Source organism: Laccaria bicolor, genomic scaffold (genome assembly GCF_000143565.1).
Source record: "Laccaria bicolor S238N-H82 LACBIscaffold_57 genomic scaffold, whole genome shotgun sequence".
NCBI classification, from domain to species: Eukaryota; Fungi; Basidiomycota; class Agaricomycetes; order Agaricales; family Hydnangiaceae; genus Laccaria; species Laccaria bicolor.
The window spans coordinates 34,756-62,294 of record NW_001889928.1 but is presented as its reverse complement, the minus strand read 5'-3'; the positions used below and the strand labels follow the sequence as shown (position 1 = coordinate 62,294).

Here is a 27,539-nt window from a genome sequence, read left to right as displayed (position 1 = left end):
ATGGATATAACTCAAACCAATAGATTGGGAAAGAATTCATGAGAATTGACATTTTCCCCTTCCACCTCTTCCTGCACATGCTTACATCTGATCCTCTCTTGCAGAATCAAAGCAGACCATGCACCTCCTTTTTCTTGAAGTAGAACTGGATAATCCTAGTAGTGCTTTCCACTGTAAAATTTACCTTGTGCATTTTGGCCAAAAGAAATAAGTGAAATTCTCTGCTGAAGGCTCCTCTGGGTGTAAACTTGGAGGTTTTACTCAATATATATAACCATGCCTGAGGACATGGATGCCAAGAAAATTGATGTGATACCTGTTGTTGAGAGTGCAGACATATTTACTTTTCTCCAAATTTTCTTTCCCCAGGGCTGTTAGTGATGTTGATTCCCCATACTCTCCTTATAAATGTATAAAAATGGTTCAAGAATTTTGCAGCATAGTTGAATCCTCTGCTAGATTTTTCTCCTTTTATCAACTCATTCTGCCACTTTGTTTAGTTAATTTACAGTAAAAAATTCAAGGTGCTCATGAATTTTATAGAAATTATTCTTACAATTGGCCTTTCCTGATAATCAGGGAGCCATAGCTTCAAAATTAGGATCCTGAGTAGGTGAGAACCAGACACCATGGAGGGATACAGATGTTTCTTGCATTTGATTTTTTGTTTGTGATCTGACATTTCCTGCTTTGTGCTCTTCCTCAATATGAGTACCTCTGCAATGACCTATTTTTTAGTGCTACTTTGCATGTTCAACAACGGAAATTGGTGCAGTAACAGGCAAGATACATGTTGAGCATGCAGAATTAGTATTAGTAATCGTGTGACTCAAGCAAGGTGTCACACGTAAAAGATGCCTAATTCGTTCACAATAAGCCGGATATAGACATAAATTCTGAAATGGAAAGTAGGGTCTGATGGCACTACCGCTTTGAGAATTATGTCCAAATCGGGCATCTTTTTGGTTCCAGACATGGCACCATGGCCCAAGTCAGACTACCCAGCCCACATTGGGGCTCTTTTTGAGATGATTAGATCACCTTGCTTGTCAAGGTCTCCCAACGTCATAAATACCAAACAGGTACAAACAAACAACCCAGGGGCCATGGGGGTCTTTTCTTGCATATCGCGCACGCGAGCGGGCAAGCATGAACAAACAAACTTTCTACGGGCCATGGGGCTCTTTTCTTGCATATGGCGCACGCGAGCGAGCAAACCGGTGCAAACAACTGGTCTTTTCAAAACATGATATCGTCGTCTCTTTCTTAGGGCCAGCTCCAATGTTTATATACATAACTATGTAGCGCTATAGCTCTTGAACACTGTTTCCTTTGTTACAAAAAAAAAAGTTGGATTGTATTGGTGCAAAGCAGTGTATTTGTCAGCAAGCAAGGTGCCTGCTGCCGCTGCTAAGTGTCAGCCTCTAGTATTAAAGCCCGTAATGTACAGAACCGAAAGCCACTAACGCTCCGTCCGTACAGTAAGCAGGACTAAGTAATAATTGATGAGTAAATAATTATAAGTAATTGCAACTACATCTACTCATGTCCAAAGGAGTCCAATAAACACTCACTCTAAATCCCTACCAACCCTGAGCCAAAAACCCCACCAGAACCACACCCAGCATGCGCACGACCCACCCATCTTCCATGCCTCCAAACCCCAATCCACCCCGAATCGAAATCACACCACTCTTCTTTCCCCCGCCCGAGGTGCCACTGCTGGATCCCGTCGCCACAGAGGGACAAACAGTGCCATTCTTAGCCAGCGCCGAAGCGGGTATCAGAACCTATGCGTACCATCGTCAGACCCCAGTATCTATACAGCTTTATAAATAAAAGGCATGCATACCTGAGGCAACCCATTAACAACAGGCACGCTAACGCCCCCACTCCCATCCGCCTTGACGACAGCACACGATAACACGTCTACCAGGACTTCGTTCGCGCTCGCCACTCCTGGGGCGACCCAGGTAGATGATTTGGTGGAGTTGCTGCCCAGGTTGCTGAGGAGCGCTACTAGGGGTGGTTTTGAGACTGCGAGAAGGGAGGGATCTTGTTGGATTATAAATTTTAGCTATGATATGTTGGATGAGCGTGAAAGAAAGAGCAAAAAAGAGGGGGATAAGCGTACAGGCGTGGTAAGGAACGTGCTGTTAGCAGCAGCAGCAGCTTTCCGCGCCGCGTTGAGCGTAGTGACATGCGTAACTAACGGCTTGTTGGATGTAACAAATCCTGTGGGCCACAGGCTACCATAATAATTGAATTTAGCAGTGGTCGCGGGATGAATGAGAGGCAGGCGTACGCTTCTCGATTACCAGGCATCGCACCCCCCGTGAACCCCTGCTCTTGTCCTTGATAAAGTATAGGAATTCCGTCTTGTATAAAGGGCCATGTCATGGCGTTTTTAACGAGCTGAATCCATATCATCATGCCATACTTCAATAAAAAGGCGTCTATTTATAGCTCACCGAGATATCTTGAGTGATAGACTGGAACCTAGGATTGTCATGATTCTCCAAGAAAGAGCCGACTACGGATGGCGTAGAGTATGATTTCTGGGAAGCCGTGACGGTGTTGATTAGTGCGGAAAAGTTCCCAGTTTGGGAGCCGAATGCGGATGTGAGGGTGTAGTAGTTCGGGTAGTCGAGGACACTGTCCAATACCTCTGTCATTACATTCAAAATTAGCACAGGGTCGTAATTTGCGAAGAAAGACCCGAAACGCACCCGTATACGGGGCGGCATACCCCACATCCCCAATCAACACCTCTCCCATTGTAAACACCCCCGCAGCCTTTGCGAACGCCGGCCAGAAGTCCTTGCGAACATGTTTGGCAGTATCGATGCGCAGCCCGTCAATCCCATAACTCTTCACCAGCCCCTGGATCCAATTATTCATAGTCGAAACTATGCTAGGATTTTCGGTGTTCAAGTCCACGAGGGGCAGGTATTGGTCGCCAAGCCAGCACTGCTCGACGTTGGTCTGGTTGTTGTAGTCGGTTATGAGGCAGTAGGGGTGGAAGTCAGATGAATTTGAGAAGGGCACGAGTTTGGAAAAGTCGAGGTTTGCGTTGTTGGATGTGGCGACGCTGGATGTGCTCACGAAGCTGGTTCGACGACTCAGTTGACGAGCTAAAAACATGTTGGGAAAACACTCACTGGTTCACAACGACGTCAACCATCAAATACATATTGCGTTTGTGTAGTGCAGCGCTCAACGCTTTCAGGTCGTCCGCCGTCCCAAAGTGGGGGTTTAAACTCGTAATATCCTGAGCCCAGTACCTATTTTGCGTCAGAAATATACCACGCCCAGGCTGCGGTTAGCCACGCACCCATGATACGCCTGCCCATACGCCGTCGTCTGCTCAACGTTCGCCACAATGGGCGAGATCCAAATTGAGTCGAACCCCATGCCTTGAATATAATCCAAGTGGTTGGTGATCCCGTTCCATGTCCCGTTACAATAGAGTGCCTGCGTGGTGTTGCAAGACGTAGCTTGGTTAGTACTCAGCGAGAACCTGTCTGTTAAAAGCTAAATAGGACAGGTGAGTGGTTGAGTTCGGCGAGGAAAGAGCAGCGTGCCTGGTAAATAGCTCTTCCGCGCCAGTCGGTCGCGCTTGCGGCGAGGGCGGTAGGAACGGCGAGGAGAAGCACAGAAAAGACAGAAAAACGCGTGGCGAACATGTTGCCAGCGAGGTCGGGGAGAGTTCGTAGAGAGAAAGCAAGCAGTGCTGGGATGGTTGTCTGTGCAAGTTTGTATTTTTTTGGGTTACCTAAAGTCTCTCCTGGACCTGGACTCCTGATGTGGGCACCGAGTGGCGAGGAAGAAAGTATTTTTAAATTGCAATTAGGCAGAATTCGGCCCAGGGGAGTTCGATGAAGACGCCGCAATGTATTTTCGGATCAGACGCGATCGGCACATGGCACGTGTAGAACACGATTGGAACACTATTGGAACACGAATTCATCGGAATTGTCCAAGCAACTTGGCAGCGTATTGCTTATTTTGAATCCGAACCTCGAGGAAGTCACCAAAAATCACCCCCAGCGGAAGAATCTGCCCAAAGCTCTCGAGGCACTCAGCCAATCTTTCGTTTCCTCCAATCTTGCGGCTGCAGTACAAGGCATCCCTAATTATAGCAAGGCCCAAAAATGCGGTTGAAGTCCTGTGAAGACTGGACAGCAATTAAACATAGCCGTTTTTAGGATAGAGTCGTCATGAGGATGACTTTGTGGCTCTTTGTAGCTCTTTGTGGTCGAAGGTATTTTTGGAACAAAGATTTGCGGGAATTTGGACGACTCGTGATGGAGCATCTCACCCCTGCTTTTCCTCCGACGGCAACTAGACACCTCTGCGAAGTTTCTTGATTCCGGTGGGCCTGAATTAAAACTGCCCCAGCGGTCGAACATCGAGCGACACAGCGGCTTTTGGCTGCAAAAGCACTACTCAGCCCGGCAACATTGCCAGGACTCTCTTTAAAGTGCTGTTACCTGCGCTTTAGATTAGAACGTTGGACCTGGACACAAAAGAAGGCCGCCCCAGTTATGTTCTCCCGTGGTTGAAACAAGCAACTCCGTCAGCAGACCAGCGCAATCCATCCTTGTCAGCAAGATAGAGTCGTCATGCAGGATGACTTCGTGGTCGAAGGTATTTTTGGAACAAAGATTTGCGGGAAGCTGAACGACTCGTGATGGGACATTTTACCAGATTCTCCCCCGCTTTTCCTTGGACTACCTCTGCGAAATTTCTTGACTCGGACTCCCCTCACTTTGGACAAAGAACCGTACGGGTGGGCTTGAAATAGTACTATCACCAGCGGCTGAGTATCGGGCGACAAAGCGGCTTCTGGCTGCAAAAAACACAAGTCAGACTACTCAGCCAACATTGGGGATCTCTTTGAACTTCTGTTACCTGCGTTCTGGTACCTTGGACATGTACGCGAAAGTGTTCTCCCTTCTTCTCCGTGGTTGAAACATGCAACACCGTCAGCACACCAGCTCGATCCATCCTTGTCGACGCATTCATAAATCTCTGAAGCTAGAGCCTATGAATGTCTCGCAAAGCACCTTGTATAACTTATCTCAGGCGCGGACGACCCTTTGCTACCTGAAATTTACCTCAGGCAGGTAAATATCTTGCAGTGGCTTGCGTTCCTCCTGAAGTCGGATCCGCTGTTTGTTATTCCCTGCCGCGTCCCTGCCCGTACGACCCGCTTCGTGGAGCACATAGTAGAGCACTTGTATCTGATACAGGACTCAGGATACCGATGAAGACCGCCACAAGAATATCTTTCATAAACCCTATCTGGGCCTAGGTACCACCTTGCCCCCACCATTCACAGAACAGAAGGGCTCGTAAGCAGGCCTGCGCTCCAACTCCACTCCACTCCCACCTCGCAACTGTAGCTACCAAGTAGCTACCTCGTACAGTAACATAAATCATAAAATAACTACATGAATCATAAACGCACACAAGCCTCGAGCTCTTCCGTGTGCTACAACCAATAATACCTGATGTTACAATTTCCATAAATTTACTCCTTCACGCCTCCCAACTCCTCAATCTTCCCCTTCACCAACAAAGACGATGCATTCAAGGGAGTCTGCACATCCACAAGGGTATTATCCGAGGACGCCGAAACCCCTGCAAGAAACTGCGACCCTGGTGACGCAGCAGCTGTGCCCGCGCTCCCCGGTCCAACTCCAAGAGCCGCGTTGTCAATCAAAGGCGGCTCGACTCTCTGCTGCGACCTCCGTTTCGAAGACCGTCTAGCCTTCACATCGACCTCTTCCTTCCTGTGATATGTCGGATACAGCACACTCTTCCACTGCTCCGGGAGACCAGTGTATTCTCCCGTCGTCGAGTCGTACCCGACATGAAGGTTATGTACGCAATTGGACGGGTATCCGATGTCTGCTGAGATGGCGCTGGAAAGGTATATAGCGTCGCGCCATGTATATAGCTCTGCGTAGCTGGGGAAGAGAATGCCGAGGTGGAGGCCCTTTTTGGCGCCCTTTGCTGGTGCTGTTTGAATGAGGAGACAGTTGGGTCGTTTCGGGTCCGGTTCTATACTCTTAAGCGTAGATAGTTTGATGTCCTTAGCGGGTGGCGATGCCTGCATGATGCATATCAATGATTGAGTTTGTGTCAAAGAGAAATGTATGACGAACCTTGGTCGCTCGGCAATGAATGGTCAGAATGGCGCCCTTTAATGACAGCCAGCGTTCCTTCCAGTACCAGCCCATAAACAGCCCCGCTTCTTTAACAAAGTAGCAGCCCTCAAGGGTGTTGCCATTATTCCCCATGAGCGGGATCCGAGTCGTTGTGGGTAGGAACTGCCCAGACCTGGGCCGGCTGTTGGTAAAGCTTTGACCAGAGCGACGGCGTGAGGAAGTGCTCTGCGCAGATCGTGAAGTGGAGATGATGGGTGCTGATGGTACCGTGGCGGTTGGCGGGGCACGACCCATCATCGCCTCCGTATACGCCGGGAACGTTGACTGATCCTGATGACGAACAATTAGAGTGAATGGGTGCGTGCCACCCGCAAAGAACTGAAAACGTACCCCAAACGAGTCCTTCCCCGAGCCAATGTGCGTCTTATGCTCGAAATTGAAGGGGTTGCTCGTCGCTCCACCCAGTGGACATCTAGCGTAGATATCGTCCTGCCAATCATAGAGATCCGAATCCGTATCGAATGAAAAATGATACTGCCTCCCCTTCGCCGTGAGCGAGATACAATGTGGCGTCAAATCCGTTCGTTCGAGGACAGTAATATCGCGCAACAGAATCCGTGTCCGTCGTTCCGCGGATGACTGGCGCGTGGCACAGGTCAAAGACACGCCACGCGAGAGAGGAATACGAACGTACCTGGTGCAGAATGGTCAACGACTCCGGATCGAGAACGACGCCCTTTGATTTCCAAGCCCGCCTCGTGAATTTGCCTGGTTCGTTGACTTGAAGGGTGCCACTCCTTATGGATTTCGTTTCGGGTCTCAACGATGTCGCTGGCTTGCGCATCGCATCCATCGTGACTGCACTTGTTGATGTTGACATTGGCGAAGACAATCAGGAGCTCAAAGCGCCTGTTTGGCGTTTGAAAGCGTGGGTTGCGTTGCTGGGTGTGAAACAAATGATGGTCGCTGTCCCGTGCTGCGTCGCCCAGTCGTTCCCGCTTACAATTTCGTTTACGATGGGCTTGGGCCAGTAGTGTGGCTCTTCTAGGGTATATGGTGGTTATAAGCAAAGGTAAGTATTGAATGCAGGGATCAATGGGAGTTTCAAATTGGGCGGGACAACACAGCCACGAATTCAGGTGATAATTGCCTTGCAGCCGCAAATTTCAAAAATGAACAGGGAGAAAGGTTACTCCAGAAAACGGTATCTCAAGATATGGAACGCCAAGACGGGAGACAATGTTGTGTACTGAACAACGATGTAGCTGAGATTTAAAAAGAAAAAGAGGATTCTGGCATCGTATTTACAGACCTCCACGAACTTGGGGAAATTCCAAAGAGAAGATATGATGACGTTTCTTGACACTGAACAGGACATTGTTCTTGAGGACAGTCAGTGCTGATCAAGTGCTGATCGTCATAAGACCAGTATTGCGGTGGAGCACCCTGCATTGCAGGGATTCAAATTGTTTGTCTGAAAGTTGTAAATGACCGTAAGTGTCACATCAATTGGCCAATCAATACATACCGACCTGCCAAAACGAGCACAGTCGTGCGTTCTAAAAATCAAATTAGCCTTGGGACTGACGATTCTCTGAAAAAATTGCACACCTTTATAAGTAGTCGTTGGCAAGGATTGCCAAGTTTTGAAATCCAAGCTGGCGTCTGGCGCCAATCAATACGCGACCCCGCTAACGGACTACAGGAAGCTGACAGGCTTATCTAGACCGGCAAAGCGATATTATTTAAAGAGTTCGTTCCGTGTCTATCTTTGCAATCTGTAACAAAGGCGGGCGGAGATAGGAAGATGATGCGAGCAGCGAGCACCGCGGCGAGAGTCGCCAAACATCAGTTCAAGCCAGCCTAAAAGACAAGACGGTCATCTCCTACTAGCCAGGAAGTCTAGCTGACGAGGAACGTTGCCAGAAGCCAGAACCATACCACCAGATACCACCTTGGACGTGATCGGCGGAAGATGACAATAAAAAAAGCCATTTATGGGATACCTCCGCGTTATCGGAAAAGCGGAGTAGAAGCTGTGGAGCGGTGCCCCACTACTCTTATCTGGTATTGGTGACGTGCGGGATGATGAGGTGCGGAACCAAATTTGGGAGGGAGAGATTACCCGCCTGGGGTGAAGAATTTGATCTTTAGTGTTGAAGAGTCGACGCCGCCTGCGATATGTGCTTTATGTTTTGCGAGACATTCATGGAGCAGAAGAACAATATTGAGTGTTGAGAGTTTATGAATGTGGTTGACGTAGATTGACAGCCTTGCAATGCTGGCGGTGTTGTGAGTGTACGAGAGGAGAGGAAGATAAGAACGGTCTCTTCTGCAGTCCCGGTACAAATCTCAAAAATCCAGGAGAGCAAAGGACGACAAGAGCCTTTTGACCACATTTGGTTTTGTGATTTTCTGCACTAGAAGACCGTTTGTAGCACCTCGTGGGCATTGGGGATTCAAACCGACAACGTCGCAAGTCCGAAAAATCCCAAGTAGTGATTGACGGAGTCAAGCCAGCTCGGGACTTACAAAGAAAAGTCGGCAAGAGATTTCCGAGGAGGGTAAGTGTCCCAAACACCAGAGGAACCCAGTCTAAAAATTCTTTCGATCTTCATGGAATGTAAGGGACAGCTTGAGAAGCCTTCGCAGCTATCTGTATTTTACCCTCATGATGTCGGGCACCGTAAATCCAAAAATATATCAGGGCGCTCCCGTAAGTATGTTTTTTGCTGAAAGCGAACATGGAGAGTGCGGGGGAAAGTTCTGCCTATCTGATGTCGACTTGACACGATCAATCAGTGGGTGGCGTGGACAGTTGGAATGACAAGCGCTATGGCTAGATTTTGGAGTCCAGAAAGAGTCCTGACGTAGAAAAAACTCGCCCAAGCCTGAAGTTACTGTTTGGCGTACGGAGCACTCGGTGGAGTCCAGTGAGAGGCGAGAATGGACAGGAAGATACCCCTCGCCGACCGTCCAGTGCCGACAGAGTTACGTTAGTCCTTCTTCGAGTCAATCAAAATGCGATGGGATATCAACCCTTGAGGGAGAGACCGAGGCAGAGAGATGCCGTTGGTTGGCCGTTGGCCGTTCGTAGCTTATAAGGAAGTTACCGGCGTGTTCACGCTAACCTGGTGAGAATATCGCAGCCAAAGGGGAAACGGAGAGACATGTGGAACCTGACCAAAACCTGACGAGCCTGGGGGAAAAGTTGGAAGAAGTATCCGTATGTGACCGGAGTGAGTAAAAGTGGGGTGCTGCCAGCTGCTAGTCGTTCGAACTTCTGAGGATGTCAGGAACTGGTGGGACTATTTCGGAATATCTCCGTCGTTTTGTTGCCGGCTTCGTGGAAGAAAGTTGTGTCAGATGGTGCCCCAGGCATCTTTTGAATTAGGAATGTTCGAATTCCCCCCTAAAGTTTGTTTAAAAACAAAAGATAGCGAAGGATGGCGCTTGGGAATGGAAGCCAGTCTTACTATCCTCTTCGGAGAGTGACACAATCAGTGTTCACGATGGGCGTGATAATAGCTGGAGAAAGTATTTCATGAAAAGAAAGCCAAGAGAGGTCCCGGTCATTTTGTATGACTTGTGATTGCTGTGCCATACGTTGACAAAAGGTGAAAGTCTGATGAAAGAAAAGAGGCACAAGAGCGGAGGAGGGGGCCGTGTGCCGGAGCCGACGCCGCAGGATCGCATTTCCAATTCTAGTCCACAACCCGCGGTTTCATCTTTTCTTTAACACTCCTCTCCTTTTCTTGTCCATATTCCCAGCGTATTTCCTGCTATATTCCTTTCTGTTGTCTCTATTTCGTTATCGAAATCCATCCCTATCCTTATTTAAGCGCCTAATCTCAACAAACTCCCGAGAAATCGGCATAACGATCATAGAGCTTGTCGAAGGCCACTCGCAAGCTTCTTTTCAAATCTTAACCCACCATCACCTCTGCTAGAGTGGCCTGCGACGACAATGGGGTCATGCATGTCAGTGCCTGCGGGTCTGGAGGTCTCTGAGCAAGATAAGACGATGCACAGAGAAGCAGAGAAACAGCTCAAGGAGGTACGTTGGAATCGCTCAATTTCACTTTACACACTAACCCCGCCTTCTGCAGGCAAAGGCCAAGATGGCATCCCAGGTCAAGGTTCGTACACACTCATCAGAGACAAGTGGCTTGGCTTCATGCATCTGAATCGTAACAGGTGCTACTCCTAGGATCAGGCGATTCTGGAAAGTCTACCATTCTCAAGGTACGTATCGTTTACCTGTTACTACGACCCTTCTAATGAGAGCCATAGCAAATGCGTCTGATACACAAAGTACCGTTCTCGCCACAGGAGGTTGAATCGTATCGGCAATTGGTATTTGATAACATCACCCGGGGTCTGCGGTATCTACTCGATTCTATGGAGGACATGGATCTAAAGGTTAAGGATGAAAACCTCCCTTATTTGGATCTTGTGGACGGTGCGAGAGATATCCGTGATGGGGAGCCATTCCCTCTGTCATTCTATATCCCCCTCAAATCGCTTTGGAATGACCCGAACGTGCAAAAGGCTTGGGGCCGAGGGAACGAAGCAGCCTTACCAGAAAAGTTCGTCCACAACTTTTGTCCGTTGTCGTACACTAACCAAGGGTGGCACATAGTTTACTTTACTTCTATTCACATCTAGACCGACTATTCGACCGCGAGTATCAACCCACAGAACAAGATATTATCAGATGCCGGGCACGGACGATTGGGATCACAGAAACGACATTTAACTTGCGAGACCACGAGATGCTTATGGTCGACGTTGGTGGGCAGAAGAGCGAGCGGCGGAAATGGATACATTGTTTCCAGGATGTGACGAGTATTCTCTTCCTCGTCAGTCTCAGTGGGTATGACCAGTGCCTAGTTGAGGATAAGGACGCGGTACGTCTATCCATCCATTATCCTATTGCCTTTTTCTGACTTGGAACCCAGAACCAAATGCAAGACGCGATGACCATCTGGGACTCAATATGCCATTCACAGTGGTTTAAGCAAACATCGATTGTGAGCCGCTCCTTGACCCAACCCGTCACGCATCTTGAACCGGCCGCCAGATTCTTTTCCTGAACAAGAACGACCTTTTCGAGAAGAAAATTCCTACTTCTGACATCAAGAACTTCTTCCCCGTAAGCAACTCAATCAACAGCCTCTTACGATGGGAGCTTGACATTACGTCATCACTAGGACTTCGATGGGGAGCCAGGTGACGTTCGCGCAGGTCGGGAGTACTTCAAACGGCGGTTCGGGAGGCTCGCGCAGAAAGCTGGTAGATCAAAAGAGCGGGAAATCTACATTCAGTGCGTACCGGTCTCCTCTTTCATTGCCTTTCAGGGTTGAAACCTTTGAAATATGAAAGTATAACGACGGCCACGGATACTGCAATGCTCCGGGTCGTAATGGCTGCTGTCGAAGGTGCGTTTCGCCGCCGTTTATCCGATACTGTTAACCTTGTGCTTATGGGTTTTGTCTGCTTTCTACAGAGTGAGTGTTCGATTCTGTTGTCTTTTTTCCTTTCCCTTTTGAAATCTTCTTGGACGATACCGTTCTCGTATTCGCTATTCGAATCCAAACGTCAACCGTACGCTCAACGTCCTCTTTTGCTTTTTTGCTATAGCATTGTTCTCCGCTCGAACCTCGAGATAGCGGCGTTGATTTAGCCCTAGCTTTGGCTTGGACCTTTGCACTTTTTTTAAAGATCTAATTATCATCTATGCAGACTCTCCTTCCGCTTCTCCTTCTTTCTTTGGTTTATGGTTTATTTTTATGCTTTTTGGTGGTTTGGGGGGTGGTTTTTTGATTTCTTCTCTTTCTTGACCATTCCTCTCTCTTTCTCTCTCTCTTCTCTTTCTCTGCATTTGTAATTCTAATCCAATAACCGAAACTCATACATCTGCCTTTTCTCTTTTTTTCCCATCCATCCATCGCACACTTGAACCTTGCCAAACCAAATCAAATTGATCATTCCGCTCCTCCGCTCGGCTCCTCTACTACGCACAACTGAATTTGTCAACTCCGTCTCGGAAACGAAAATCGACGCGCCAACCTTCGTTCCTCGCTACGCCGCATCTCCGTTCCTTTGGCGTTGACAGTGCGATTGTCAGTAAGAATGTGAGTTCTTGCTTACTCGTCTCCAGTCATCTCGGTTCGCTGGCTGATTGACGTGTGTCTTTCCCTTCCTTCCCTCGTCTAGATCCGAACTATCATGCTATGAGCTGCGCGTCTCAACACACCTGACCAACCCCCATGGCGCCCCTCCTATCCATCCATCTCCATCCTGACATGTCAATAATGTCAGTTGGACGACGACCATCATGCCCGCTACCAATTGCAACAACTCACGACCCACATCACCACCACCGCCACCACCCATCAACGCGTCGTCGCATTTGATTCCTCCTCGCGCTTTTTTTTCTTGCTTATCTATGCTACTTACTGATGAAACGCAGCCAAGTCGTTAAATAACTTATCCTGGACCTTCGGTCTTTTTTCTCCGTGCTGGCAGTGCAGGGTTGATTCCCTTTTATTTCTCCGAGGATTGACGATGATGAGGATGTGGGGCTCCGTGGGCTTATGTGTGGGGTTGGGGTGTGAGGTTTTTTGGTTGGTCGAGCTATGTACTTATGAGAGATGCATGGAGAAGAAGAAGCAGTCTCTGATTCCTTTTACTCCCCTCACTCACTCCCTCTTTTCTTGTTTTTTGTTTGTATACGTACCGATGCATTAAATATATTTTACAGCACCTATTTTCTTATCTTGATCCCCCCACCTTGTTACTTTCTCGATGGCCATGATTGACGTTTCGTGTATGAACATAGTTGTTTTTCCCACTGATATGGCGCAAGGTAATTTGGCGGTAAAATCCAGAAATACGTATATTCACCGAAGAAATACCGGGCACATGAAGCGGGAAAGGAACGTGATGATCTTCTTTACCGAAATAAAGACCATAGGGCAGATCTGGATAGTCTCGTGCCCATCCGTTGTGGAGAGTGAGCGGCCCGCCGGACCGTCGGAGTGTGAAAACACACTGCAGAACACTCTCCACAACGTCTGGTGCAATTGGTAGGGCGAACCTACGGTCGAGTCACAGCGTGACAAAATGTAACAACTTCACGTAGAGTTTGCGTAGAGTAGGGAGCAATATCAACACAGTTTACAAGCATTGGACCTGTTACAAACTATATTTCTATGTGTAATGGTAAGTACATGTGAGCTATGTTATAATCTGGTAGCCAGCTCGGAGGGAAGGGACATGTGGGGTTCAGAGGAAGTTGTGTGAGATAACTGGAGGGACGACGAATGCATGCACGCTATCTACTCTTCGTGAATGGCCATCAAGACAATGAAGCTCAGTGTTTGAGGATATGACACCGGAGCGTACACAGGCAACCCGGCGGTCACTCATGCGGGGAAATGTGGCTTTTGTGCACGTATTCCTCAGCCTGGGCGCATGTGACACCTTGGACGCGCTGGAATTCTGTAAGGAGGTTTGAGCGTATGCCAGCAAAATCGATGTTGTCCGTAACATGCTTAAGAGACTCGGGAGTCGTGTTGTTTACAGTTGCGACAATATTGGGAAGTAGGGCAGATTGGAGACGTGAAAACAGGGATGCTTGTAGGAAACTTGATGAGGAAGGGTCGTCCTCGTTGATGTAGTTCGACTTTTCGCATGTGTGCGGGGAGTAGGCCGTTTGACACAGAGAACCGGTTGAGAATTTGTTAGTCGACCATTTTCCAAGAGATTACAGGTGTAAAGTACCTTCTAACTGACAGTCCATGTAAACAAGTCACGACTATCCAGCACGGTAACAGTTGTGGAGGGCAAGAAGGCAGCTTTCCTCTGTTCAGCCCTTTGTGACCTAAGATGCCGATGACGATCTGTCGTAGTTTATAGCTGTAGTCGATTAGCAGGAGAAGAGACAACCTGAGCTTGACCTGAGCGTCGGATTGAGGTCGCCAGCCAAAATGTTACCGTCTGTCACGCTGTGACTCGACTGGTGGTTTTGCCTACCAATTGCACCAGACGTTGTAGGGAGTGTTCTGTCATGTATTTTGTAACTCCGACGGTCCTGCGGACCGCACTCCCTTACAACGGATGGGAACGAGACTACCGCAGCTGATGGGACCTTCTCTTCAGAAGGCTTACTTGGCTATGACGATCATCTGGTGCATGATAGAATGATTGAAATATGAGCAAGAACCCGGTTTCGCCTAGCCATCGTGTGATAAGTCCTTGAACTAAAACAAAACTTCAGTCTGGAAAGGGAAAACGGAGCGCTGCTAGATAGTCACTTTCTGAGCTTGCGGTTCCGTAGTGTTTGAAGACTTTGACGGAGATTGATATCAAACTCTTGCGATACGGTAATTGTTCCCGTCAACTTCTCATGAGTCATGAAGACGAAGAACCGGACATGTTATTGACGTTGGGTGGTTCAGATCATTTGACTTCGTGCAGCGCGTCGGCTCTAGTTTCCCCAGCGTCAAATAAGAATCTTGTTCTGGGGCTCCTCAAACTGGAATGAAAGCCGAGAAGTTTTGGCAAGGGTATGGAAGTCGTATGGTAAGCGGAAAAACTTTTGTAGATCGCACCGCTCAACACGAAAGAGATATTCTCCAACTGACATCAAAGCGGTACGCAAAGCGCGGCGGAAGTTGCAGAGAGCATTGGCAGTTCCAAGGTAGAGTACCAGTGGGAGTTGAGTGGGAGACCAGAATTTCACGTCTGGTCACGCAAGAACGTGATGTGAGTCACATGACAAGGTCATCAATTAAAATCGTTGAAGAACACAAGTTGATTTCTCTCTTGATTCTCTCCTTTCCCCACCCCATTGAAGTTTTATCCACTCTCAAGAAAATGCCCATATTCGACAGCAAGAGTAAATACGTTTTCGGGGAAGGCAAGCCGTTGAAATTCTGTCACTGGCCACACTGTCCGCTGGGGCAAAGTGAGGCCGCCTTTGCACATCGAAAGATGAGAGTTTGTGGAAAATGCACTGTCGTTAGGTATTGTGTATGTATTCCTTGAATATCTTGCAGGCACTACTTTGATCTTGTAAACTAGAGCAGAGAATGTCAGGAGCAGCATTGGCCTTTTCATAAAGCTCGTTGTCGGGCACCGGCGTATGTCGATATACGCCAATTTATTCTTTCACTGTTTACAGCTCTAGAAGTAGATGTCGAGTTCCATATTTTTCTCCGCAGGATTATGAATGGCTGTTTAAGTGGGCCATCTTGGAAGGGATGGAAGTCAACACAAACCCAACAAAAATCCTGGACCACTGCATGATCGTAAAAGTTATGCAAAGGGATCGCATCCTCGACCCAAACGAGCCACAGGACTTCCTCATCGAATCCGCCTCGGTCGCGAAAATTGTCGACACTTACGCGCGACTTTTTCCCGACTCCAAGTCTGCGGTAGAGCACATAACAAGGGATATCGCAAATTCAGTAAACATCAGGAATAGCGGTGGGACAGGCCAGGGATTGGCGCTTTTTGTTTGTGGGTCTAGTATGGGAAGGCAGGAAGCACCGCGTGATATTGTGGTTTTGCGGAGATACGCTCTGATGGATCCCCTTGTTCCGGCGGGCCATCGAAATATGCATGAGTGGCCGGGTATACTTAAGGGAGTGGCTAATGCAATATTTAGCTATGAGGACGTTTTGAGGGCAATTGGAGATTTACCACGATTCGAGTCGGAGGAATCTGGCAGTGACGAAGATTCGGAGGGGACATGGGCGGAATCTGATACGGAAGATGAGTCGGAATAAATGGATCTACCCTCTTATTATCGCGCGATATTTACGACCGAATTAGTAAGTTTGGGTCAGTCGAATTCAAGTGTTTCTGGATTTTAATAATTGGAGTGGCTAGAGGGTCGGGTTAGGGGGATAGTTCAGCGATGCCTCATTGATTGGCAAATTGTGGTCTTTGTACAATGGAAACTCTTGTTTCAAGCAAGTACTTTCAACTCAACTTGGTCGAAACGGTTTGGAAACGGGGCAACTTTGTTGGCAAACAAGTACAAAGTCCTCGGCTTCTCATTCAACGTTCAACTTCCATCCATCGAATTACTTAGCAGATGTCTCTCCTGGTAGCCACAGATGAGAACGACTCAAGGTTACTCAAATCAAGGCACCCAAGCAAAATCCTTTCTCTCGATCAAGGAGGGTGAGAACCCCTTATCTTGCGTTGAACAATATAATTCTCTTGACAACTTGTTATGTATAGTCAATGGTCAAACCTTCAATGTCCTCTTCGAAAGGGGATCATTTATTATAGCCGAAGTAACGCAATCTATGAGCAAGACCTTTATTCTTCCAAAAATGATGGGGTACATTTACATATTCAATATTCCCAGCCACGGTGGATTGCATCGCTTCAACATACTTCAATGGCAATCAGCTTTACGCTCTTTCCAATCAATCGCAATCAGATTCTACTCATAGGGATGACCTTTGAAGAGAGCTATTACACTGATGAAACCTGGCACTATCTACACCTATCAATTCACGAGATCCACTCTTATCGCGTTGGTCCTGCCTTGTGGACTTACCACGATTATGGTCACTCAGATATCTTCGCGTTGCAGCCAATGAAGTCGACCACAAACGCTTTAGGAATCACATTTGGGCTGGATTTCACAAGCTGTATGGAGCTATTTGACGTCTCCACTGACGCGAAAGAAGATAGGTACCCTCTAGTCAAGGCTGGGCAATTGAAATATAGTCGACAGCTCAATGGCGCCGGTCCGTCATCATTCTTAAATATATCATGTTCTGCCTTCATGCATTATTGAAGTTGTACTATCCCCCGACAGGCGTATTCTTCTTAACGCAGACCAGAACAACGAAGCAATCGACATATTCTACTCCGGCACGGGTGACACAAATAATATGGATTTTTCTTTCGTTACTCGTGTCTCGATTCCAAATCCCAAAGGCACCAACCGTAAAGAGGGGAGGCCGTTCGGACCCCCCTCACTTGTATTTTCTGCTGATGGGACCAAGTTCGCTGCCGGGACAACTGATGGCATAGTGTCAGTTTGGGAGGTGCGAAGTAAGATTCCCTTGAAAATATTTGAGGTGGATGTGCCCAAGGACGTTCTCCAACAACCTATATCGTATCTTCAATTCGGGAGTGGAATATTAGGGAAAGAGGTTCTGGTATTTATGGAGGTGAGTGGATGCCTCTCATTCAATCTCATGTATCTCTGGAACAAATGGCCATTAGAACCAAGTTTCAACTGATCTGAAGATCATCCACCTAATTGACGCAACATCATTTGAAACAGAAGAAACTCTCTGCTTACCTAGAACTGACTATTCCTATGGAGGCAACCGAGGGGAGAACACATTATTCCTTGAGCCGAGCGGCGGCAGTATATATGCCTCACTGGAGGGAACACTTTATGAGTGGAATCTGCAGGAAAATACTGGGCCTGAATGGTGGCTCAGGGAGATGTAGAGTGAAACAGATATATGTCAGATCCAAGAAACTTCTCACTTGCCTACACAAAAGAAAATCCTTTTCGCAGGTTAAAGCTAAATAGTGCTTGGAAGTTAGGTTAATTAACTGGAAAATAACCGAGACCAGACCGGACCTAACCGCAAAAAAACCGGACCGCGGTTAGTGGTTAGTCAATTCTGGAAATGAAATAACCGGTTATTTTGCGGTTAACTAACCGTTAAAAAACCGGTTATGACCGGTTACAACCGACCCTATTATACCCCTTCAAAACGTATCTAAAAGCATGAGAAACACTAAAAATCTGACAGAGTTATGGTCAAATCTCTATAATATTGGCTAAAATAGTAGGCTTTCAAGAATATTATTATAAAATTGTCAATTCTTCACCGAATTTAGCGTTCTTGGGCTTGTTTTAAAGCTACGACGCATGGCAATAATATTTACTGCAAGGAATATGAGAAATATACGCCATTTTAATCGATTTTCTATTTTTCCGGTCCTAACCAGTTAGTAACTGCAACTAACCGGTTTTCGTCGGTTATCTTTGGTCCAGTTAGGTTATTTTGGGTCTGGGAACGAACCCTAACCGGTCTCGGTCTCGGTTAGAGCCCCTGGGCACCCAATAACCTAACCTAACCGGACTTTCAAACACTAAAGCTAAATGATGTTATTATTCTTCGACCCGAGTGTAGGTAATGTATGGTTCTCCTGGGAGAACACTTGAAGTTTGCAAGTGTAACCTACAGAACCTGGTAGGTTGAGGAAGAATAATCTAGAGCATCCTTTCCTGCTGTGACTGTTTATTCAGTATTCTGGGTGTATACCCAATTTACATTAAAATGTTCAACACAATATTAACAGAGTTTGTTTTCTTGATCTCGAGTGTTCGTTGTTTCCTTGCCAATACCTCAGCCGAGGTCAATGCAATTTCGGTCTCTTCTCCTTCAAAAACTTCTTTTGCTTGAACACTGGTTAACCAGTTACTCGTTTCAACGAACTACAAACGGCGTGATAAAAAGTATTCTGGTCGAGCTGGACATCCTACTCCTCCCCAATCCACCATTCGGGACCAGGCTCCTTTTTCCGCAGGTCCCACTCGTAGATTGTCCCATCACGTTCCGCGTACAGAGTTCCCCTGCTTGGATCGAAGAAAAGTGCACCCACTAAAGAGCCGTCTGACCGGAAGGAAAGCTTTTCTTCCATCTCAAACGACGTCGCATCGATCACATGAATGATTACAAGATCGGAGGCTCTATCGTGCTAAGGATTCAGACCACTTATTTGAGAGGTAGGGTTATCAGAATGTGAACCTAAGACATACCTCTACAAATACCAGAATTTTTTTTCCTAAATTTCCACTGCTAAATTGAGGATATCGTAGATGCTGGCGAATGGCCTTGGGCTGGGGGGGTTCCGTGAATGTCCACAAAGGAACTTTGCTTCGGATGTTCCAAACAGACACTCCGTCAAGAGGCATACCCATGGCAAACTTGGACCCATCGGCGGAAAATGCAAGTTCTGGTATCTGAACTCCACCTTCTCTTACTGCGAGACAGGGAATAGACATGCGGGTGACGAAGGAAAAGTTTGCAGCACCAAGATCCAGATAGTGAATGTCAATCGTTTCGTTGTCTCGCCCGGTTTCCACATCCATGTTTAGGAGAATGCGCGTGTCAGGGGATAGTATGACTTGGAGAACATCAGAGCAGGTTCAACACGACGACATGAAAATTTTGGACAAACAGGGAGGCTCATCGTATAGCGACCACAACTTGAACTTTGGATCAAAACCTATTCTCCCCGACTCAATTAGAGGAAAATTATTCGAGGTGTCAGTTTCAGAAGTAGATATGTTGAACAGCTTCCAATGGTCGACAAATCGAACCCAAAAAGTAATTCCCAATTCATTTTCGGTGGATTTTATCAGCTCCAAATGACGAATATCGAAGCGACCATCAACGCTACCGTTAAAAGACCACAGAGCCTCAGGACCAACACGAAGATCAGAGCGGATTTCGTGGATTGATAGGTGTAGATAGCTTGACTTGATATCCCAGTTCAAGGCCCAGTCCCAGTACTTTGCGAGTAGTAGGATCCGATTGCCTTTGACGGGGACGAAGGACATGTTCCTTAAACTCCACGACGTATAACTCGGGACAATGATTCGTGGCTTGAAAGCATAGTTAGTTGTATACAACTTTCTCAGTGAGCGACATGTGAACCAACCTCATGTTTTCCAGAGGAATGGATGTTGTGCTCGAATATCGTGCCGTGCCGGTGATAACAAATGATTCCCTTTCGAAGAGGACAATGAGGGTCATTAATGTTATATTTGCTGCTATATCTGAATCTACAAGTAAGCGATGGTGTTCAAACTTCAATGGATATACAAAGGGTTCTCACGGGTACAGGATGGTCTTTCTTGGAATCCTTGACTTTAGCAACCGTGAAGGTGGTTCATCCATCGATGGCTGGTCAGAGTACGGAAAGAACGATGCCCTGGCATATAAGCGCGGTCGGGCTTAGAGGGCGCTTATCACAATCTGTGGATCGTCCAACCTGACACTCATCACCTTTTTGTGGCCCTTCTCTGGAACACAGAGACTCTGATCCCGCACCTAGTCCCTTTTCGTGTCGTCTCTCTCATTCCTCGTCACTCGAGTACCGGAGCTCCTTTGTCCCCCATTCAAGAGGTTTAAGCCCTCTCTGATGGTTTTCCATCTCTCTGCCCGTCCTCCGCGTTTTTCCACCACGAAAGGTTGATTCTCAAGCAACCAACAAGGCACTTCCTGGCCCTCAAGCACCGAGTGCGTGGTTCTATATGACACCACGAGGAAGAGTCGAGGTCAATAGGCGCCATCGGCTGACCATGCGCGCCTCGGATTGTCTGAGTTGGACGAGGTTTGTGCTCCGCGCAATGTTGGGTCGTTCTGTTCATATATTCACATGAAAATGACGCAGATGACGGGAGAACACCAACGCACGTATCACCTCGGCCTTTGGCGCGTTTGTAGGGACTAGGGCAGGGGCAGGGAAAGACGCAGGAGGTGGAGGTGAAGAAAAAATTGGGGATACCGATGTTGAAGAAACATTTGCAGAGTTCGAGTTGAGATCGTTACTGGCGATGCCTTTCATCCTGTTATTCAACGGGCTGTCGAGTGAGTGGGTTCTCCCTTCCTGTGGCGATGACGTCTTACTGACTTGAATAAAAGCCCAATCGCAAGGCCAACGACTTGATCAACCATCGAAGCTCCGACCAACCGCACGTTCCTAGACTCTCTCCTCTCGGACGTCAACGTGTGGATCAAAGCCATCCAAGTGGTGACCAAGGTCACGAGCGACGTTTCATCTGGCACGGCATCGCAAGAGGTCAACTTCTAGTTGAACCTCGAAGGGGCTTTGGAAGGTATAGAGGCGCAGTTGAGGAGCGAGGAGGCGAAGATGCGTTAAGGAATGCAAAAAATTCCATGTGACTGCTAGCTTTATCGCTGACACCGAGTTGAAGGATGCTACAAATCGGTGAGTCTCTCTTCTTTTTCTTAGGGATAAATGAAGCTGATGTATCCTGGCAGTCTACAGATTGACGGAAGACTTTTCACTAACGACAATCCCACCTTCTCTACGACCTCGACAAGGTGGACGAATCACTAACCCTCAACGAAAACAAAGAGTGTCCTTCTACCCAATCCGTCGACCTCTTCCACTTGTAAAGCAATCTTATTCAAAGACCTCCCTCCGCGGATCTTGACATCTCACGGGCTAGCATGCACACCTTACCCGCCTTCGAACGTCTCCTCGCACGGTCAGCCTTGGGGGAGAAGGAGGGGTGGGAGATGGATGTGAAGGCGGAGGTGAAGGAGGTCGAGCGGACAGCTGATGTTCTGGATATTAGTGTTGGTCAGTACTTTTCTTTCCTTCCTCTCGTTTTGTCTTCGAGTAACGGCTGATGTGGGTACCGTACCAGAGGACAGCGAGATATGGGTAAAGCGCAACGAGCGTGTGTATCTGTTCGAGAAGATCATTGCAAGGCTTTGGGATAAACTTGGTACGGCGCGCAATGTGAATGTGATGTTCGGGGTTTTCTCGCGCTTTTCACCAGGCCAAACGTACATCCATTCTTTGCCTCTTGTGATCTTTCTGCTGAACGACACTGATGTAGATTCGTGGTGCGATGCGGGAGTACCAGACTCATTCTGTAGAGGAGAACATCAAGCACGACAAGGTACCCTCTTCTTCCTTCTTTTCCATCCATTTCCAGCCATTATTGACCTACTAAACCACCAGTTCAAAATTCAAATCGAGAGCGCAGAGTTTTGGCGCCTATTATGTCAGTGGTTTACATAATGGAGCAGAAGTTGCCAAATTGCTTTCGCTGCTATTGACACTCCTCCAAATTTGTTGACATCAATCCATCAACTCCTCCCATGCACCCCTTGCCCATTCTATGAGCACTTTACTACGGCTCAACGTTGCAGCGCTCACCCCAGTTTTATGGTTTTCACGCAACTGCAAAAGACTCGACCCAGGCTCACTTTGGGTCCACTGCGATGAGGGTGTATCTGGCGTCATCATTCCTGTCAAGCTCATATACTTCATAACGGAACACGAACGATACTATCTCGATCTTAAGCGCCCCCCCCACCATATCGTTCAAAGCGATTCCGTCTTCATCGTTTCTGGTGGCAACTTTAACAACCGTCACGTTCTCTAATAATGCCCAGTTTGAGGAAAAGGGATGGGTCCGCTATGTTCATTCAGATGGTTGGATCTACTTCTCCAAAAGCGTGACATAAACCAGAGGACATTAAGCTTCATGAAATCTGCGGCGATTGGAAGGGTGGAATCGTGACCAATGCTACATTGAACTCCCAGGCCGCCAATGGAACCAGCATAATCCTGAACGACTCGATGCTACTTGAGTCCCTCGATTTGATTGAAAAGAACTTTGGCGAGAAACTCGTGAAGGAGCCGCCAGCTACGGCCCAACTTCCCTCACCGTTCCCCATGAAAACTATTCTCGTGGCTTGGGTTGCTCAACGTCGGTGAGCTCCTTTTCTACGATATCGCGTTTTTCCTGATTTGTTTTGCTAGCCAAACACCGCCAGACCAGCGAGTACGGCGTAGCACATTCGAAGAGGCACGCAAGGCGGAACAGTTTGAGATTTGAAGACTCTCAACTTTCTACTGAATCTATTCACCATCTACATAAATAACTTAGTTCAAAAATCGACCTTTCTGCGGCCCACTAGCGGAATGTTAAACAAACCCTGCCATCCTCGCATCCCCTAGATGACTGGCTGAATTTGACGCCTGAGAGCTCAGCGCTCAGCTGCGAGTTACACAGTTACACTGAAGGCGCGCGGTGTAGTCTGGGATGTTGAAAAAAGTGTGGTGGGTTTACCGCTCTGCTGGTGGAGGGACATTGTCGTACGTGGTTTTTGCTGTGAAATCGATCCAATGTTGAAGTTTATATAGACCAACAGCAGGTTTTTCCTCTCAGCTCGTGGTGCAAAAGATCCACTCCTAGAGAACGCTGTTCTTGACCTCCCAACGGCGCGTTTGGCCCTCCCATTGACACAAGATAGATAAGCCCATCATTCAACATCCTCCAAATATTGTTTCCTTTTCTCCCTGCATCAACGTCGGCTACTCGTTAACCTGCTCTCCCATTCAATCGTCGGCCTCCTTCTCTTTTCCAATTAACCTCCGCGCATATAGGAACACGCGATTATGATCTCTTTCTGAAACAACCATGCGCATTCTACATTCCTTACGACAACTGGCATCGTTGTCATCCTGCGCCCCTCTGGCTCTGACGTCTCACTCACACTCGGTCGCTTTTCATCTCATTCCACCTCTGCCTCCACGAAAGGTCGATTATCTGCAACCAACAAAGGACCCCACCCGTTTTGGCCCTCAACCACATAGTGGTTCGGATATGACATCACGAGGATTGGGGTCAATAGGTGGCAGCGGCTGAATACACGCCTCGCATGTGTCTGCGAATCGTCTGAGATTCGAGAGCTCTGTGCTCTGCGCAATGTTGGGTCATTCTAGTCATATATTCGCCACACACGTACCACCTCACCCCACATTTATCTTACCACTCAACACACATCACGACACTCGCACTCATCGAACGAACAACGCACATCGACCCAGTCGTACCGCTTTCTACGCAGCTCCACCTCCTCAACCTCTTTGGTGGGGACGAATCCCCATATGAGCCGTTACACGCCGTGATGAGCTGCAGAGTTAATCCATGATTCAATGTGTTTGTAGGGACGAGGGCAGTGGCAGGGAAAGTGATTAAAGGTGAGTGGGTGCCAACATAGGTTGGATGGGGAAGGTGCTAACCAGAAACAATCTCTGCAGCTTCAGACTTGGTGGGATGAATATCATGTAGCTTCTGACGTCGACGTCGAGGGCCGTCTGTGCTGGAGGGCTGTTTCAGGATGCGCGTTGGATTGGTTGAGGGACGCAATAGATATGGTAGGGTAGGATGAGGCGCGTGTTTAGGTTATGAGATAGGAACCTGACTCGGAGGCGTTCTTCATTACACGCTGACTGCAACTCTGTTCACAATCAACCGAATCTGCTGTAACTGGCATTCTGATCTTCTAGTATCGGCATACACTCACCTTGACCCAGAGTATTAGCGTACCCGTCGAAATTCAAATAGTCACGTCATATGTGAGAATTTCTGGAGAATCGCGTTGCCGTGAGGCTCGAAGGAACTTGAAGGAGAAGGAGTGGACGACTAACGTCGACTAACACTGAGTAAGTACTGAGCACTTGACGGTTGGACTTTGTAATCCTTCGTGATCACCGCCACTCTAGACAACTTTAGACGCTCCCAGCCAGCTCCCGGATCGACAAAACTTCGTCAAAAACAAACAAAATGTGTAAAAATCCCTGTATCTCACAAGCTATGAAGAGGTTAATCCCCGAGGTAGACAGAGTTCAAGTTGGAAGTAAACCTAGGTAGTATCATTAGCATTCAATCGGCCACTATTCCAACGGCGACGTTTCGCGGGGAAAGCCCTGTGTTCGAGGGTAAGTTTCAAATGACCATCTTCCGCGCACAAATTAATCCATAACCGCAACAGGATGTGAATTTTCAAACTCACTGAACCCTCCCTAATGGTCTTTCATCTCTCTGCCCCTCTTCCGCGTTTTTCCACCACGAAAGGTCGATTCTCAGCAACCAACAAGGGGTTCGTATATGCCCGCTTCGGATTGTCTGAGCTTATCGAGGTCTGTGCTCCGCGCGATGTTGGGTCGTTCCATCCGTATATTCACATAGAAGCGACGCAGATGACGGAGGAACACCGTACCACCTCATGACTGACATAACACCCAACACACATCACAACCCTCACGCTCATAGAACGAACAACGCACTTGGACTCGGTCGTACCGCCATCTACGCAGCTTCACCTTCTCAACCTCTTTGGCGGTGACAACACGCCGTACGAGTCTTTACACGTCGTGGTAAAGCTGTGGTGTTAAACCACGGTTTGACGTGTTTGTGGAGACTGGGCATGGGTAGGGAAAGATGCAGGAGGGGGAGGTGGAAGTCGCGAAGCCAACCGATGACGAAGAAAAACTTTGCAGAGCTCGAGTTGAGGTTGTTGCGTCGACAGAAGAATGTGGAGATTCCGAAGGCGAATTTAGTCATTCATCCTGTTAATCGACGGACTTTTGAGTTGGTGGGTTTGTTTTTTTCTGCGGCGATGGCATCCCACTAACACTTTCAACCGCAAGACCAACGACCCAACATCTCCTACATCCCGTCAAAGCTCCTTACCGACAGCCCCTCTGCACGTCAATGCATGGATAAAAGCCATCCAAGCGGTGACCAAGCTCACGAGAAATGTTTCATCGGGCACGGCATCGCAAGAGGTCAAGTTTTGATTGACCCTCGAATGGGCTATGGAAGGCATGGAGGCGCAGCAGAGGAGCGAGATGGTTAGGATGGTCATGGACGCATTGAGGAATGCAAAGAAATTCCATGCGACATCGCTGGTACCAGGTCGAAGAGTGCTACTGATCACGGTGGGTCTCTCTTCTTTTTCTTTGGGATATATGAAGCTGATGGATACTGGTAGTCCACAACTGTAACCTACTGATGAACGACTTTGCACCAAACACTCCACGACTACGACAAGGTGCACGAATAACCATCAGCCCACCTAAAAGGAAAACTTGAACTGTCCTCTTACCCAATCCGTTGGGCTCTCCCACTCGTCGAAGAATCTCATTACAACGTCCTTCTGCGGATCTGAACATCTCACTGGCTAGCGTACACCTTACCCCACCTCGAACGTCTCCTCGCACAAACGACGGTTGGCCTTAGAGGAGAAGGAGGGGTGAGAGGGGGATGGATATGGAGGAGAGGTCGTTAAGCGGAAACTTGATCTTCTGGATGTTGGTGTTGGTCAGTTCTTTCCTTTCCTTTCTCGTGCTGTGTCTTCGAGTAAGGGCTGATGTGGGTATCGTTCGCAGGGCACACCGAGATATGGGTAACGCGTACAACGAGCGCGTGTCTCCGGTTGAGAACCAGATCATTGCAAGGCTTTGGGATAGATTTGGCCACACGGCGCGCGATGCGAAGAGATGTTTAGAGTCTTCCTGAAGTGTAATGTGCTTGCTTTTCCTTAGGCCAAAGGTACGTGCACTCTCCTCCTATTTTAATCTTTCTGCTGAACGACATTGATATAGATTCATGGTGCGGTATAGGAGTACCAGACTCGATTCTGTATAGATCATTTGCATGAAAATGTACCCTCTCCCTCCCTCTTTCCCATCCATTTCCAACCATTGACTGCTAAACCACCAGTCCCAGATCTTATACCGCTTCTCCGAAGCGGCCTGGACGTCGATGTCGAGGCTCGTCTGTATTGAAGGGCGGTGGTTTCGTCGGCTTTTTCGGGACGTGCGTTGGATTGGATTGGTTGGGTGACGCACCTGTGTCGATGCCTGCTCTGGTCATCCGTTCGGCTATGGTTTTTGTGGAAGAAGGAGCGTGTTTGGGTTGCGAAATAGACTCCCTTTTTGCTTCTGGAGGGGCGACGACTGGCAGTGGGGAACCTCCCTCAGAATCTGGCACAGAAAATGAGTTGGCATAAGTCCCGTCAACCTCAAACTAAAATGAGTGTAACAGCGGACGAAAGCTTACCGTATGCAGCTTCTCCGATCCGCCAAGCGCAATGACAGCTAGCACACTACGAACATCACAGCTTGACTTATCCAAGACTAGAGGTTTATTCTGCCTGTAAGCACAGACTCCTAGCGGCCATCAAACGCACCTCCCACCTTGGTCCTAACCACCTTCCGGCACTTTGCAATTGGGATTATCTCTGGAGCTCCGAACTTTGATCCTGGTATTTGTATATTAGTGGAGCTGATGCAGGTTCTAAATTATCCCGACATACCTTCACCTTGGAATATCTATCAATAAATACGGGGTTCGGCAGGGGAAGCTTGCAAAGGTCCTGCACACATGTAGGTGTCTTGGTCTAGGTCAGCGACAATATATAGGGCCATACATCTGACGAGCACCGGCGCTTGCTTGGTGCACATAATCCTGAAAATCAAGCCCCCCCCGGGCCCGAACTTGAAGTTAATGAGACTTTGTCTAACTTTCAAACCTTCGCAATATTGCACAGATGCCAATGTTTTCTGGGTTCGAGTTGGTATCAAGTGGATAGCGATACGCATAGGTGGTGTGTTGCTGCAAAGTCTGGATAGGATAAAGCGAACACTTTGGTGTTCGCTTTATATAAATTTCTGAGGAAGAAAGGGTCTAACCCAAACCGAGTCAGAGAGGGACCAAACATGGCTAAACTTAGCATTGCGGCAACA

At 47.9% G+C, this 27,539-nt stretch overlaps 13 protein-coding genes across 13 annotated transcripts; 8 read left to right on the top strand and 5 right to left on the bottom strand.

Annotated features, from left to right (window-relative positions):
- Nucleotides 1–941: 941 nt before the first annotated feature.
- LACBIDRAFT_313085 (uncharacterized protein) lies at nt 942–1,250 on the top strand (the record flags this gene model as incomplete). The annotated part of the gene is made up of 1 exon (XM_001888655.1): nt 942–1,250. One exon carries the CDS (start codon nt 942–944, stop codon nt 1,248–1,250), a length of 309 nt encoding a protein of 102 aa, XP_001888690.1.
- A 178-nt stretch (nt 1,251–1,428) lies between these two features.
- Nucleotides 1,429–3,758, bottom strand: LbAmy1b (GH13 alpha-amylase precursor). The gene is made up of 9 exons (XM_001888595.1): nt 3,585–3,758; nt 3,335–3,534; nt 3,162–3,284; nt 2,730–3,109; nt 2,472–2,668; nt 2,306–2,415; nt 2,135–2,249; nt 1,853–2,077; nt 1,429–1,790 (listed from the first exon to the last, which is right to left on the bottom strand). The coding sequence occupies exons 1-9, from the start codon at nt 3,684–3,686 to the stop codon at nt 1,584–1,586; spliced, it is 1,659 nt and encodes a 552-aa protein (XP_001888630.1). The 5' UTR covers nt 3,687–3,758; the 3' UTR covers nt 1,429–1,583.
- A 1,778-nt stretch (nt 3,759–5,536) lies between these two features.
- Nucleotides 5,537–7,056, bottom strand: LACBIDRAFT_313083 (uncharacterized protein; the record flags this gene model as incomplete). The annotated part of the gene is made up of 4 exons (XM_001888594.1): nt 5,537–6,118; nt 6,174–6,506; nt 6,567–6,815; nt 6,871–7,056. The coding sequence occupies 4 exons, from the start codon at nt 7,054–7,056 to the stop codon at nt 5,537–5,539; spliced, it is 1,350 nt and encodes a 449-aa protein (XP_001888629.1).
- Nucleotides 7,057–7,448: 392 nt separating this feature from the next.
- LACBIDRAFT_313082 (uncharacterized protein) lies at nt 7,449–7,628 on the bottom strand (the record flags this gene model as incomplete). The annotated part of the gene is made up of 1 exon (XM_001888593.1): nt 7,449–7,628. The coding sequence occupies one exon, from the start codon at nt 7,626–7,628 to the stop codon at nt 7,449–7,451; it is 180 nt and encodes a 59-aa protein (XP_001888628.1).
- Nucleotides 7,629–10,143: 2,515 nt separating this feature from the next.
- Nucleotides 10,144–11,848, top strand: LACBIDRAFT_313081 (heterotrimeric G-protein alpha subunit, GPA2-like protein; the record flags this gene model as incomplete). The annotated part of the gene is made up of 10 exons (XM_001888654.1): nt 10,144–10,233; nt 10,286–10,315; nt 10,374–10,421; nt 10,470–10,765; nt 10,819–11,086; nt 11,138–11,209; nt 11,260–11,331; nt 11,390–11,502; nt 11,562–11,617; nt 11,820–11,848. The coding sequence occupies 10 exons, from the start codon at nt 10,144–10,146 to the stop codon at nt 11,846–11,848; spliced, it is 1,074 nt and encodes a 357-aa protein (XP_001888689.1).
- A 3,654-nt stretch (nt 11,849–15,502) lies between these two features.
- LACBIDRAFT_333910 (uncharacterized protein) lies at nt 15,503–17,669 on the top strand (the record flags this gene model as incomplete). The annotated part of the gene is made up of 5 exons (XM_001888653.1): nt 15,503–15,704; nt 16,307–16,373; nt 16,434–16,951; nt 17,004–17,380; nt 17,436–17,669. The coding sequence occupies 5 exons, from the start codon at nt 15,503–15,505 to the stop codon at nt 17,667–17,669; spliced, it is 1,398 nt and encodes a 465-aa protein (XP_001888688.1).
- A 1,255-nt stretch (nt 17,670–18,924) lies between these two features.
- On the bottom strand, nt 18,925–20,137 carry LACBIDRAFT_313079 (uncharacterized protein; the record flags this gene model as incomplete). The annotated part of the gene is made up of 5 exons (XM_001888592.1): nt 18,925–18,948; nt 18,994–19,361; nt 19,416–19,842; nt 19,899–20,022; nt 20,076–20,137. The coding sequence occupies 5 exons, from the start codon at nt 20,135–20,137 to the stop codon at nt 18,925–18,927; spliced, it is 1,005 nt and encodes a 334-aa protein (XP_001888627.1).
- A 659-nt stretch (nt 20,138–20,796) lies between these two features.
- On the top strand, nt 20,797–21,053 carry LACBIDRAFT_313078 (uncharacterized protein; the record flags this gene model as incomplete). The annotated part of the gene is made up of 2 exons (XM_001888652.1): nt 20,797–20,830; nt 20,923–21,053. 2 exons carry the CDS (start codon nt 20,797–20,799, stop codon nt 21,051–21,053), a joined length of 165 nt encoding a protein of 54 aa, XP_001888687.1.
- A 383-nt stretch (nt 21,054–21,436) lies between these two features.
- On the top strand, nt 21,437–21,871 carry LACBIDRAFT_313077 (uncharacterized protein; the record flags this gene model as incomplete). Its single annotated transcript, XM_001888651.1, has 3 exons — nt 21,437–21,569; nt 21,637–21,778; nt 21,832–21,871. 3 exons carry the CDS (start codon nt 21,437–21,439, stop codon nt 21,869–21,871), a joined length of 315 nt encoding a protein of 104 aa, XP_001888686.1.
- A 709-nt stretch (nt 21,872–22,580) lies between these two features.
- LACBIDRAFT_313076 (uncharacterized protein) lies at nt 22,581–22,839 on the top strand (the record flags this gene model as incomplete). The annotated part of the gene is made up of 2 exons (XM_001888650.1): nt 22,581–22,714; nt 22,764–22,839. The coding sequence occupies 2 exons, from the start codon at nt 22,581–22,583 to the stop codon at nt 22,837–22,839; spliced, it is 210 nt and encodes a 69-aa protein (XP_001888685.1).
- A 1,976-nt stretch (nt 22,840–24,815) lies between these two features.
- Nucleotides 24,816–25,184, top strand: LACBIDRAFT_313075 (uncharacterized protein; the record flags this gene model as incomplete). The annotated part of the gene is made up of 2 exons (XM_001888649.1): nt 24,816–25,005; nt 25,063–25,184. 2 exons carry the CDS (start codon nt 24,816–24,818, stop codon nt 25,182–25,184), a joined length of 312 nt encoding a protein of 103 aa, XP_001888684.1.
- Nucleotides 25,185–26,013: 829 nt separating this feature from the next.
- LACBIDRAFT_295711 (uncharacterized protein) lies at nt 26,014–26,803 on the top strand (the record flags this gene model as incomplete). The annotated part of the gene is made up of 4 exons (XM_001888648.1): nt 26,014–26,112; nt 26,181–26,343; nt 26,397–26,408; nt 26,515–26,803. The coding sequence occupies exons 3-4, from the start codon at nt 26,401–26,403 to the stop codon at nt 26,801–26,803; spliced, it is 297 nt and encodes a 98-aa protein (XP_001888683.1). The 5' UTR covers nt 26,014–26,112; nt 26,181–26,343; nt 26,397–26,400.
- A 325-nt stretch (nt 26,804–27,128) lies between these two features.
- Nucleotides 27,129–27,449, bottom strand: LACBIDRAFT_313071 (uncharacterized protein; the record flags this gene model as incomplete). The annotated part of the gene is made up of 1 exon (XM_001888591.1): nt 27,129–27,449. The coding sequence occupies exon 1, from the start codon at nt 27,393–27,395 to the stop codon at nt 27,129–27,131; it is 267 nt and encodes an 88-aa protein (XP_001888626.1). The 5' UTR covers nt 27,396–27,449.
- Between the last annotated feature and the right edge of the window lie 90 nt (nt 27,450–27,539).

Excerpts from the sequence above, each read along its gene's own strand:
- LbAmy1b (XM_001888595.1), bottom strand. The coding sequence starts at position 3,686 with ATGTTCGCCACGCGTTTTTCTGTCTTTTCTGTGCTTCTCCTCGCCGTT. Across the intron at positions 2,669-2,729 it reads GTATGCCGCCCCGTATACGG|AGGTATTGGACAGTGTCCTC; the intron begins GTGCGTTTCGGG and ends ATGTAATGACAG. Across the intron at positions 2,250-2,305 it reads ATGCCTGGTAATCGAGAAGC|CCTGTGGCCCACAGGATTTG; the intron begins GTACGCCTGCCT and ends TTATTATGGTAG.